Source organism: Eptatretus burgeri, chromosome 9, assembly GCF_056783735.1.
Source record: "Eptatretus burgeri isolate ZD-2024b chromosome 9, Ebu_testis_v1, whole genome shotgun sequence".
Lineage (NCBI taxonomy): Eukaryota > Metazoa > Chordata > Myxini > Myxiniformes > Myxinidae > Eptatretus > Eptatretus burgeri.
The window spans coordinates 93,642,756-93,656,460 of NC_140969.1; the positions used below are offsets into that span (position 1 = coordinate 93,642,756).

General features: G+C 41.7%; 1 protein-coding gene across 3 annotated transcripts in view; it reads right to left on the minus strand.

The window, feature by feature from the left end:
* LOC147020637 (sorting nexin-6-like) overlaps positions 1-13,705 on the minus strand; it is a 39,719-nt gene that overhangs the window by 4,033 nt on the left and 21,981 nt on the right. For 2 of the 3 annotated variants that reach the window (XM_085896177.1, XM_085896176.1), the window contains 6 exons: positions 13,216-13,321; positions 13,020-13,095; positions 11,792-11,831; positions 6,630-6,716; positions 5,332-5,491; positions 4,936-5,021 (listed from right to left, as the gene is read on the minus strand). In XM_085896177.1, the coding sequence (XP_085752303.1) occupies positions 4,936-5,021; positions 5,332-5,491; positions 6,630-6,716; positions 11,792-11,831; positions 13,020-13,095; positions 13,216-13,321 (555 nt within the window). The other variant, XM_085896178.1, reaches the window with a different exon arrangement.

Below are 13,705 nucleotides of genomic sequence, written 5' to 3' on the forward strand. Positions count from 1 at the left end.
CACACACACACACACACACACACACACACACACACACACACACACACACACACACACACACACACACACACACACACACACACACACACCTAATTAGTCAATTTGGCTGTTTCAGCCACACAATTGCCGACAGGTGTATAAAATCAAACATCCATGGAGTCTCCATAGACAAACGTTGGCAGTAGAATGGGCCGTACGGAAGAGCTCAGTGACTTTCAACGTGGCACCATCATAGTGTTGTTGAGCTAAGCATCGGCTGCGAGCATGACCGCTAGGTGGAGCAGTGGGGTCGACTCTACCGAACACCCGGAAAACCCAGAGGGTCCCTTACCGGACCGTGAATCGCCAATAATTCCACCACGTGTGAGAGGGTTATTTGCCAAACTTCAAAATACCTAGAGACCCACGTGGCGAGCTACCCAGTATTCACACCCTCGACGGAGCTCCAACGGGACAAGCAGTTTCTGTGCTCGAACCGTGCGTAACCCGAGCAGATGGTTACTGAGATCCGTCGGTCCAAACGTACATCTACAGCAGCAACGGCCTTTTTAATTCTCTAACACGCACCTTGCTAAACCAATAAAGGAAAGGACGAGAACGAGCTGAAACATTCAACAAATGGGGTATTTATTAACAGTGAGTGGGGAAGGAGGGAAGCACGTAAGGGCAGAGTTATCACGACTAATAGAGATGCAAGTATGTACAGCAAAGAGCACTTAACAAGTTACTACTTAAAGACAGGGCCCACAGACAGACGCACACCCAAAATAAACAAAAGGGACTTTCCCACCTCGTGCGGTCTTCGACGAGACGAGCGAACCAGGACGAGACCAGCCACGTCGAGATGCGACCAGGCCAGCGCCAGCGACGACACGAGACCAGAAGCGTCGAGCGATGTGTTCCGCACTCAAGCAGACCACGCAATTGAGCTGACGGAGAACCAGACTCCAGCGACAGGACGAGATGAGAGCAGACGCCGGCGACAGGACGATAATAATCTCCCCCCGTTCGTCCAAAATTACCCACACTTCTCTCGGAGGGAGGGCCTCTCTTTCCGACCACTCTCCTCCCGATTGGCCGGAACCATTGCGCGATTCCCTGGCCGCCCTCCATTGGACAGACGCATGGTGGGCAGGGCAACTCCCACCCTTCTGGGTGGAGTCCCAAGCAGAGGCATTTGTGGCTCCGCCCACCTCCTCACCTCTGGCCGCGTGCCTAATGGCGATCGTGCAGAGTCGGAAACGGGGCGGGTGAGACGCCCGCTCCTTGCAGATTGGCTAAGGAGGGACGCCATGCCCATGTTAGGCTCCGCCCACACGCGCGCTTGCTGGCGAGCGTGCGAAGGATGCCGCGAGCAGAGCGTTGTCATGTAAAAGTGAAGACTGCGTTGTCGTTATAAGTGCAAATATGTAAAAGAAAACCCTAACTATCAAAATAACTCCGCAGCGCATGAACATTTAATTACCCATTAAACAAGGGAAAGGGAGCTATCTATCCACATTTACTTATCAAAATAACTGAGCTATCAGACCTGTATGTTGAATGCTCATGGCTTCCAAATTCGTAACAATAGGATGCCATCTTTCCAACAAGTCAGTTTGTCAAATTTCAATCCTGTGAGAGCTGCCACGGTCGAATGCAAGTGCTGTTATTGTGAAGTGGAAATGTCTAGGAGCAACAACAGCTCAGCGGTGAAGTAGTAGGCCACACAATCTCACAGAAAGGAATCGCCGAGTTCTGAAGCGCGTAGCGCAGAAAAAAATTGTCCGTCAGTTGCAACACTCACCACTGAGATCTAAATTGCCTCTGGAAGCAACGTCAGCACAAGCGCTGTTTATCGAGAGCTTCATGAAATGAGTTTCCATGGCCGAGCAGCCGCACACAAGCCTGAGATCACCATGAGCAATGCCAAGCGTCGGCTGGAATGGTGTAAAGCTCACCACCATTGGGCTTTGGAGCAGTGGAAACACATTCTCTGGAATGATGAATCACGCTTCACCATCTGGCAGTCCAACGGACGAATCTGGGTTTTGCTGATGCCAGGAGAACGCAACCTGCCCGATTGCATTGTGCCAACTGAAAAGTTTGGTGGAGAAGGAATAATGGTCTGGGGTTGTTTTTCATGATTCTGGCTAGGCCCCTTAGTTCCAGTGAAAGGAAATCTTAACGCTCCAGCATACAATGACATTCTAGAATCTAGATGATTCTGTGCTTCCAACTTTGTGGCAACAGTTTGGGCAAGGCTTATTCCTCTTTCAGCATGACAATACCCCTATGCACAAAGCGAGGTCCATACAGAAGTCTGCCAAGATCGGCGTGGAAGAACCTGACTGGCCTGCACAGAGCCCTGAACTCATCGCGCAACATCAATACCCAACCTCACGAATGCTCTTGTGGCTGAATGGAAGCAAATCCCCACAGCAATATTCCAACATCAAGTGGAAAGCCTTCCCAGAAGAGTGGAGGCTGTTGTCACGGCAAAGGGGGACCAACTCTATATTAATGTCCATGATTTTGGAATGAGATGTTGGATGAGCAGGTGTCCACATACTTTGGTGTGTGTGTGTGTGTGTGTGTGTGTGTGTGTGTGTGTGTGTGTGTGTGTGTGTGTGTGTGTGTGTGTGTGTGTGTGTGTGTGTGTGTGTGTGTGTGTGTGTGTGTGTGTGTGTGTGTGTGTGTGTGTCTTCCTTCTTGGGACTAAATTTCAGTAATTGGACTTTTTGATTTGAATCCCGACAACTGTCTTCCCGTTGTTTCAGACAGGATGATGAATCAATGTGTGTGCTGTACCTCAGATGGGCATTAAATAGGTGTCCCGTCTGCTGGCATTAGTTGATGGACGTTAAAGATCCCATGGTGTCCTTCACAAAGAGTGGGCGAGCTATCGCTGGCACCATGGCCAAATTCCTTGAAACTTTGTATACATAGTAATGGGATCCCAAGTGTGCACTTGGGTATGATGAAAAAAAAAAAAAATCGTTTTAACAAATAAATAAATAACTGCTTTTCCCATCATTGGGGACGGATACTTTTGCTCATAAATAAATAAATAAATCAGCATGATAGAAACACAACATATTTTGGTTTGTGATTGAGAACTCATTTTCTGTTCATGATCTTGTAATTGAATAATATATGGAAATTCATCAAAACTCTCAATTTATGTTCTCATTACATAATGGGAAAACATTCTCGAATCACTCAAATTCCACTTGTTGTTCCAAGGATGTCAAAGTGAGGGCACTGTTCAGGCAAACATGTCAAAAAATAAAATATACAGACGATACCTTTTTGCAGAGGACCTCATTTACCCCATGATGCAGGGCAGAAGTGGGGGTTGGGGGAGGGCAGGCAGGCAAGGGATGAACAGGAACCTTCCAGTTTGGGGAGCAGCGCATGTGAACGACTAATCGGCACACTCTCCTTCCAGTTCTTATGAGCCAAGTCCCCCCAACCAGTTTTGTTACTTTTTGCCGTTTCCATTCTATTTGTATTGCTCTTTGTGTTTTTCGTTAACTTATCTGGCTCAAACAGTGTTCTGCTGTGTTAACTCTTGTGACGAACTAAACGATTGATCAGGCCAACCTGTGATAGTCGAGTGTGCTTCCCCTCAGTTTTCTGCTTCGTTTTTGCTTCTTTGGTCCAGTTATTGTTTACTTCCTAATCCTCAGCTCAATCCTTTTACCCTCCTTCCTTAAAAATTAAAACAAAATAATTCTCCTTCACTCAGAAAAAAAAAACATTTGGGGGACAACCAACCCAATGACCAACAACATCGGAAAGAATAAAAAAAAGTTTTTTGGAAACTCCACTCATTTTCCCATATTTAATGAAACGCTTTTCGCTTCTAAAACTTCACAACATCAAGCCAAATTTCCTCCATGCCTTCAACCAAAAACTCTCATGTCACCACTCCACCGATGAGGCCTATCACAGGTTATCCAGCATGGCAATCCTGAGGCTTCAATTTTGCAAAGGCTGTGTGCACACGACAAGCATTTCCTCTTCATGTCCATTTATGGTGTCAAACCCTTCCATGTCAGTACCATTCCCCCCTTTCCTTGCTCCATTCCACATCCTTATGTCCGGACAGCAGCTCCTGTCCCTATCCCGAACCGTGTGGACCTCAAACATCCAAGGCATTCGATCAAACCTGACAGATCTCTCAATCCAGGCCACTGCCGATAAACTGGACATCTGCTGTAATGAAATGTTCCTCCCACAGGACATCCCCGACTCATTAATGTCTCTCCCTGGCTTATCGTCTCCTCCAGGATGATCGACATGTACCCTGTCCTGGCATCGGAGATGTGCTTCACCTCAAAAACTCAATTTGAGCAGAGACAGCGGCCGGGGAGACCGGAGACAACAACCGGGGAGACGGGCCGGCCGGAGACGACAGCCGGCCGGAGAGATGGGAGATGGGCCGGCCAGAGACCGGAGACGACAGCCGGTTGCATTATTACGATCCTAAGAGTAACAGACAGTCAATGGAGTACCAGATTTTCATCTCTTCCCTAAACTTAAACACCTTTGTGGAGAACATTTTTCTTCCGATGATGTCAAGGCCGTTGTGAAGCGCTGGTTAAATCAGCAGGATGCACAGTTCTATCGTGTCGGCATAAAAATGACTTGAATGTTGGCAGAAATAAATATGCACCAAGGTAGAATAAAGATTGTCATTATCATCTGTTTCATTCAAATATCTTTACCCATTTTACAGAAAAAGATGAGGAGACATTACTTTTCAACACATCCTCGTAGATGATTATTATTAAAAACAAACAAACAAATAAATAAATTAACTTCACACCATAATTACAGGAATGTTCTGGTATCCGACATCAAATCAAGCAGTTGCAGTCATATTACTTTCCAATAATTGTATCTCATGATGACAGTTCCCTGCAAACAATGTCAAGGCAACGTGCTTACTCGGGCATGCTTCATCTCCAGCTCAGCCGTTTCAATGAGATTCTTCCTAAAGGCTGCAACACGCCTCTGCTTGAATTCTGCAAGTTCTGCACCCAGAAGCAGCGGTTCAGCATCACATTGGTGAACTTTGCTTTGCTTTGATCAAATTCAAGATCTATGTTGCGTTCAAATACTGTACGATACAACGCACTTACAATCCATTTTAAACTTTACAGCACTCAAAGTATTGTTCCAAATGGGGGGAAAAAAAAAACCGATGATACATCAAAAAAGGTACATAGATGAAGTACAACAAGTTACAAAACATACAAAAAAAATAAAAAATGGAAGCTGCAACTCAAAAACAAATGGTGTTTAATGCCAGGAGCATCATAAGTGGTGCAATTTTAGACCCACCCTTCCGCGCAGTGCTGGAGATTGTCTCGAACGTCCGAAATGTCGTTTCCTGCAATGCTTCTGCAACCTGTATTTCTCGTCCACGCAGCCGTGCTCGTTCGAGACCTTTTGTTGCACCGTCTGTGTCAAGCTGTGCACGCGTGCGCCGGTACAGCAGATCCTACAAAATGCCCAGACGGAAAAGCAGAACAACAGTATGCAATCATTTAATAATAACTGTACAATGCACAAAGCAAATTTTAATACAAGAACGAGAACTGCTTTGCAATACATGTCCCCGACCGATGTGATATTTTCCAAGTCCAAAAAGAGCATAATTGTGAAAAATTGACGAAATGCCCTTAAACTGAAACTTGTTCTGTAACTTGTCATAATAAAGCCATATTCCAAAATTAAGTTCAATAGTTAAAGGGTATGGGAAAAAGAAAACAGAAAAAAAAAAAAAAAATCACAGGTGGGACAGACAGGCAGAGAGCAAACCTTGATAATGAAACCGGTATGGGGCTAATAGCAGTGTAAAAACACTGGAATCAAACTTACGATAGCTTCCTTGGGTCATTACAATGAAAACTGAAGAGTTCATAGAACACCTTACCAGTGCAGCAAATCTCATTGGTCAAGATTATGTAAAATGCTATACTATTTTGTCCAAGTACTGCGAAACGGAAGGTTTTTGAAAATATGAAGGTGATTTGTGTACTACACTATTCAAGTATACAATTCAATTTAAATTAAGATTTTAAAGGTTGGGAAAAAAAAAAAAAAAAAAATATATATATATATATATATATATATATATATATATATATATATATATATATATATATATATATATATATATATATATATATATATATTGGGTTGAAAGTTTACCACCATTGACGCAGCATCTTTGACACCACCTTTTAAAATACGTGACATTAGTTACTCGTGATTGTTTGTCCATTTTGACATCCTCAAAAACAGTAAGTTTCCTGTTTGGAATGATTTTAAATTTTGTTTGACTGCCAGACAGGCAGATAGACTAAAATTATAACAGCACTCAGTAGAGCACACAACTCCACACCACTGAACAGTTTACATTTTGTATCCCACTGATCAGCTGGATCTCGATCCAGACTTGAACCAAAATCTAATCAGCTTGTTCTTGTCACCAACCAAGTTTTGTCAGAATTTGTCCATAACGTTTTGAGACATCTTGTTCAGACAGAGACAGACAGGCAGAGGTGAAAACGACCCCCGGCCACATTCGGTGGTGGAAGGAATAAATCTTATCACAAATAAATCTGGCAACTGACCTTCGCGGCCTGTGTGTCTCTTGCATAATACTTCAGGAGGTCAGAAAGCTTCAAATCTTGATCAGATGCGACACGATTTTGTAACTTCTGCACTGGCAAGAATGTCCACGGGATGGGAAATACACATTCTTCAGTGTGAAGAAACAACTGATACATGCTACAATTCAATTATTTACCCTTTCCAAAAATAAATCAATCAACCAGTCATTCAGAAAACGAGAATTTTTTTTTTTTTTAATTGCGAATAGTCATGAATTAAAAAACGGCAGTGCTACGCCTCATCAATCACAACATCATGAAAAGGAAGGCATAACAGTGACATACAAAGTGAACAAGGTAAATACAAGGTGGTCTTATCATTTGATTAAAAATTCATTTCAACACTATTAGTCTAAAAATTAACATTTCGGTTTACCTTTAAAAATGGCAAAAACGCTGCTGTCAAAAGAAAGATAAATTAAGACAATGCCTCACGATGGTTCAAGGTTGATGTATGTATTTGCTTTTAATGGGAGAATGTGTTAAAATAATTCAATCATTTATTGTATAATTGTATTGTCTATCCTGATTAAGTTATACAGGAAATTTTATATCAACGCTGGTCAAACCATTGATGAAAACCGAGAATGGTAAGCATCGTCACACATGCAGTGTTGGAACAGAGATGTATCATTAAGTTTCCTTGTGGTCTGACAGGATGGTCGAGAGGTACACACTCGCTAAGCTGTCTAGCCTGGGTTAAAAATGCCCCCAAAAAACTGCCATTCTGGTGATGCATCAATGCGTGTGCCATTAAACAGGAATCCCATGTGCCAGCATTCTTTGGTGGACGCTAACGATCCCACGGTGTGCTTTGAGAAGAGGCGGCCAGCTACCGCTGGCACCATGAACAAATTACAATTCCTAACCTAACCAGCAGAGGGCACTGCATCCTCAGTCAATGATGTTGCCCCGCAGCCTTGTGCTGCATATGAACAAAGACGAATCATCTTCATTGTGAAGGTGAACATCAAACAAGATAAGATTCACAGAGGAATGTCTGTTTTCATGGTGCAGCGAGTTCGAAACAGTTAACAATTGGTGAGCAACGTTTAACGTTCTTATGTGCAATCACCAAATGCGATCACTCAAGCAAACATTAAGCATGGATTAAAGACATTTTTGGAAAACTTGCTGCTGCAGAAAATGATGCAGAATAATTTGATGTCAGTGTTAGAAGTGTGGAATTATTCATTCTCACTTCAAATTTCATTAGGTTAGTGCAAGGTGGGTACCAATGGACCACAACATTTGATAACCAGTGGTGTCAAAGCCACCCAATGCTCGCCTGTTTATACATTTATCATTTTTAAAAGACTAGTCCAATAATATTTTTTAGAAAGCATTGCAGTGAAGTCTGATCCAAATAACTTTAAAGCAATATATGTATATTGTAATCAGTAAAAAATAGTGTGGTGGATAAAAACATTAGAAAGGAAATAACTTGCACCAAAAACTTTAACATTTTCATGCTCACACTGACGCTGACACTCACGCCAGGGGTATCGCAATAGCTCTCTGTTCTTCGAACAGGCGAGCTAATAAAAACTACTTCTTTGGTCCAAAGTAACAGAACTCCTGGAACATGACCAGCAAGAGGGAAGCATTACGTATGTCTGATGTAAAAGACTGGGATCCATTATTTCACAGCAGTAAAAGTGAGCCATCGCAGTGGAGACCTTCCTGGTCTGCATCAACAAAAACAATAAATTAAAATTCTTGGGTCAGCCCACAGGCAGAAAGTTTGACAATAATATTTTGGGACTTTAAGGGACCAATTAAAGTGGAATTTCTTAAACTTGGGGAAGCAGTAATTGGACAGTATTCATGACTTGTTACACAATGAAGTGTAATAAGCGGTACGCAGAGGACAGTTGGGATTGGTGCATCAGAGTGCGCCTTGACATACAAGGGAAAGCATTATTGCGTACTCATAAAGTGTGACCATTACTACTCAAGTTTGGGACGTTCCAAGTTATCCCCCTTACAATTTTCATCTCTCTCAAAATAAGATCTGCATCGCTTCACCTTTACAAATGCTGAAGATGTCAAAGTACGTGTGCTTAAATGGTGGGCTCCGTTGGTATCGATTCTATCTGCTATATCAGAATAAAAAACAAAAATTATATATATTTAAATATCTTCTTCTTTCGGCTGCTCCCCTGAGGGGAGCCACAGCGGATCATCCATATGATCCGCATAGTGATTTGGCACATGTTTTACGCCAGATGCCCTTCCTGACGCAACCCTGGTCACCTCTTAGGACACAGGGATATGGTACACCTATTTTAACCGGGGTATACACCAGCCTAGTACACTGGTACTCATTTCGCTGACCTCGGAAGGATGACAGGCTGAGTCAACCCCCTGGTGTATTAATTCAGTGGCCCAACGGGGCTTGAACTCAGGACCTTTTGGATCCCAAGCCACTGCCATAACCACTGCGCCAACACCAGGCTCGTGTGTGTGTGTGTGTGTGTATATATATATATATATATATATATATATATATATATATATATATATATATATATACATATATATACATTTCTATACATACATATATATACATATATACATATATACATATATTTAGTTTTTTTTTTTAAACACAGGTTCCAAAAATATTGGCACTCTTGCACTTTTTCCAAATAACTCATAATTTTCTCTAAAGATAAGTTGAAATTGACAAAAGTATTTGGTCTCCACAATTCTTTATTTCACTTTTAATATTATAGAACCTTTGTTTTTGATTCAGAATTTAATAAAGAAACTTTTAAATCAGAAAATATAAAGAAATGGCATTGGCAAAATTATTGACACCCTGGACTTGATATTTGGTCGCACAGCTGTTGGACAAAATAACTGCAGTCAAGCGCTTCCTATAACAATGAAAGCTTCCTATACCTCTCTACTGGCAGTTTGGCCCACTTTTCTTGTGCAAACTGCTCCAGTTCTCCCAGATCTTGATCCTTGATCTTGTGCCTTCTCCCAACTACCGCTTTCAGATCTCCCCACAGGTGTTCAATGGGATTATATGTGGACTCATTGCTGGCCGCTTCAGAATAGTCCAGCGTTTTGTCTTGAACCATTCCTGGGAGCTTTTTGAAGGGTTTGGGGTCATTGTCCTGTTGCAAGACCCATGACCTTTGATGGAGATACTTTTCTGACACTGGGTTGAACATTGTGCTCCAAAATGCCTTGGTGATCTCCTGATTTCATGATGTCATGCACACATTCAAGGCACCCAGTGCCAGAGGCAGCATAGCAACCACATATCACTGAACCTCCTCCATATTTGACTGTAGGGAAGGTGTTCTTTTCTTTGAAAGCTTCATTTTCTTTTCTGCAAACAGAGATGACGTGCTTTTCCAAAAAGCTCCAATTTGGTCTCATCTGTCCACAGGACATTCTCCCAGAAGGATTTTGGCTTGTTCAGGTGTGTTTTGGCAATTGCCAGTCAGGCTTTCTTTTGTCTCTCTCAGCAGTGGAGTCCTCCTTGGTCTCCTGCCATAGAACCCCCTTTCATCGAGTTGGCAACGGATGGCGAGTTGAAACTGTCGTACCTTATGTCTGAAGGTCAGCTTGAATCTGTTTTGGCAGTTGATCGAGGTGCTTTCTACACCATTCAAACAATCCCTCCCGCAATCTTCAATCAAGCTTTCTCTTGCGGCCACATCAAGGGAGGTTGGCTACAGTGCCAGTGCCATAGGCCTTCAACTTCCTGATAATATTGCATACGGTGGAGACAGGAACATCAAGGTCTCTGGAGATTGTCCATGCTTGGCTACAATCTTGTGTCGAACCTCCTCAGACACTTCTGTGGTTTTCTTTTTCTCCATGCTCATTGCAGTACACACAGTGACACAAAACAGCAGAACGACTCTTTCTCCATTCAATCTGGTTGAATAAGTGATTTTTATATTGCAGGCACCTGCAACTCACCACAGGTGAGTTCAATTCCAAAATAAAGGAGAATCACCTGCTTGAAATCTAATGATTTCAAACAACTTCTAAAAAGGTGTCAATAATATTGTCTGGGCCATTTTAGGATTTTGATGTGGAATAACCTGATATTTAGTAATTTTTTTCAGCTATTTTCGTTTTGTTCCACTGCAAGCCAAATAAATACATTTGTGGGGACCAAAAGATTTTTTAATTTCAACAATTTTCTGGAAGAAATGGTGCATTATTTGAAAAAAAGTGCAAGGGTGCCAATATTTTTGGCCATGACAGTACGAAACAGTCCAATGGTCCAATTACCTATTCATATATGATGTACACTGTAATATTTCAAAGAAGTCCCACACAAGGCTTTTCTTCCCCCCCCCCCCATGTTGAGAAGTTATTTTACTTCCAACTTCAACTTTTATTCAAAAAATGATTCACCGTACGGGACACCGACCGGTATGACCATCACGGATCACAGTGCAATCAATCAGCACAGGCTTTCTTAAAGCACACCCAAATCATAAAAATAAAAACCAATTGGAAATTCCTTTAAAACAGCCACAAGTGCAAAGAAAAACAGGATTCCTTGTATTGTGCTTTGATGCTGAGGGTTAAAAGTAAAACCTGGTGTCTGTACTGACTTCCTGGCACGTCTTGACGTCATACATTCCACTATTCCAGGTGTAGCAGAGTGCAAAGCTTTTCAAATCATGTACAGTATTTAAAGATCATAAAATCCTTTCTTCGATTTGTTGGTGATATACCAATTATTTTTTCATTCCTTTTTTTTCAGTGTACCAGTATCTTCATAATTCCAATACCGGTGTATCAATATGAAAAATTATACCAACAAAACCGGTATATCGATACATCGCCAGACCCTATCAAATGGCTACGTACTGATCCCAAATGTATATATGCAGATGGCATCAAGGCACAAGGACATTGATGGGACAAGTACATGTGTAACATGGAGGAATAACCTGAAAATTAGGCAAAGTTTCAACAACATTCCTATGTACTCTTATTTTACATTCTACCATCTATGCCAACCTTAAACTAACCTCCTACCTTTCCAGGACATCCCCCACATATAACAAACAAAGGACCTTTCCTCAATGTTAGATGGCCCAAGCTAATTGACAAGGATAATAAAATCAGAAACAACTCACCCGGTATTTTTCAAACATCTCTGAAGCATTTTCGAAAAATCTGAGAAAGAAAGATAAATAAACAATCAAAATGGTTAATGCAAGGTGTAAACAAAATCAAATTTGGTTTGCATCTTCACAGCAGAATGCACCTAGCTGCATGCAGGACAAGGAAGTGCACATCTCAAGCTTTTACTGGCAAAAAAAGAAAAAAAAAAGATATGGAGGGAGAGTAAAGGGCAAGAGAAAATTAGAATACAAAGACAGAAGAAACAAGATGGAGAATTTATAAAGGCAGAGGCACGCCGAGGTATTTGTCGAGGAAACGACACTCACAAGTCAATGAGGACAAACCCCTTATCGATTAAAAACATTTTGAATACAAAATTTATAACCACATTTCATTGCTGTTCAAAGCTGCATGTACGAGATGTACATTTTAAACACTGCAGATTGATCGATATATAGATTACAGTAGATCTAAATGTGGATAAGTAAATAAATAAAAACATCCTCAGGAACAGGCATGGACAACTTGGACATTTGAGGTACAAAATAAACCTGTGATTAAAGTAGACAAATATATTGTGGTTAAATGAGACAATGATGTTCAACTATGCCAAGGCTGCTTGGGGCACACTATGAAGTAGCATGCCAACCAGGAGCACTAATTAAAGTCGATTTAGCACGAGTGGGCACGTGGACATGCACAAACTAGCCTCTCACTTTAGAGTGAAACAATAACAGGAAAAGGACAAAAAAAAAAAAAAAAATTGAACGGCACTTCAACATCACCGAATATGCCTCCGCACACATTATATCATTATACATACTGGTTTGATTTCAATCCCTCTGGCCGTTCTCAAGCATCGCATTTTTACTTGACATGAACTCTGACCTCTTGCTGCCAAAATCGAATCAGTTAATTTTTGCATCATTATACATATTTGTTCCAAGTTTGACTCCACTCCCTTCAGCCACTCTCAAGTCGTTGCGGTAACGAAAACCCATCACAGACGGACAACCCGAAAACAATGCCGCTGGCAACTTCGTCGGTGGAGGCATAAAAAGGCCAGCAGATAAATACATTTTTCAGCCTCTGCATGTTAATGGCACAAGGAGTGGACTCGCCACTAAGATGAAAGGACAACAGGCTATGACCCCCACAGCGAATTACCATGCATCATTAATCGACTCTGCCTCGACCCTCCCCAACGCCCCACTCCATCCCACCCCTCAAAGTTCTCACCGATGTAGGCTGCCAGTTTCGTGCGTTGCCAACAAGCAAAATGCATACGAGATGTAGCTGTAATCCTCGGCTATGTCTGTGGGCGATAGGATGCCAATTTAAGTACAAGACTTGCAATGTATTAATCAGACGGCATTACAAAGAAAACTAGAGTATTAGAATTGAAAAACAAGCTCATCATGAAAACGGCCGTCACCTTTGAGAGCACGAGTCATTCGATCTGCTCGATTAGCAGAGTCTTTTACCCGTCCGTGGTATTCCAAAATGAAGTTCTTTTCCTTCTCAAAGAAATCATCTGTATCCTGTGCAGGTTTTTGAGAATTATACTTTATTCAAAACAAACTTTTGTCCTTCAAACTTTTGAGTTAAAAAAAAAAAAATTATATAGGTCAGTCACAGAAATAAATATTAAATGGAAACTTTGTACATACATCTCAGACAAGAGCAATAGACAAATCAATCAGGATTTGGGATTTGAGCAGGGGATGTTGAGCCACATGCTTCGCCTCCTGGGAAGGCCAAGGCAAAATTTGATTCACTTCACAAAGCACCGATTATAATTATCGGTGAATATTTTAGCCATTGCAAAGTCCTTGGTGCTGATTTTTTCAAAGATATATTTGTAGAAACACTCGATCGTTAAATGTCAGACATACGCAAGTCATGTGACAAATCCTTCATCACAC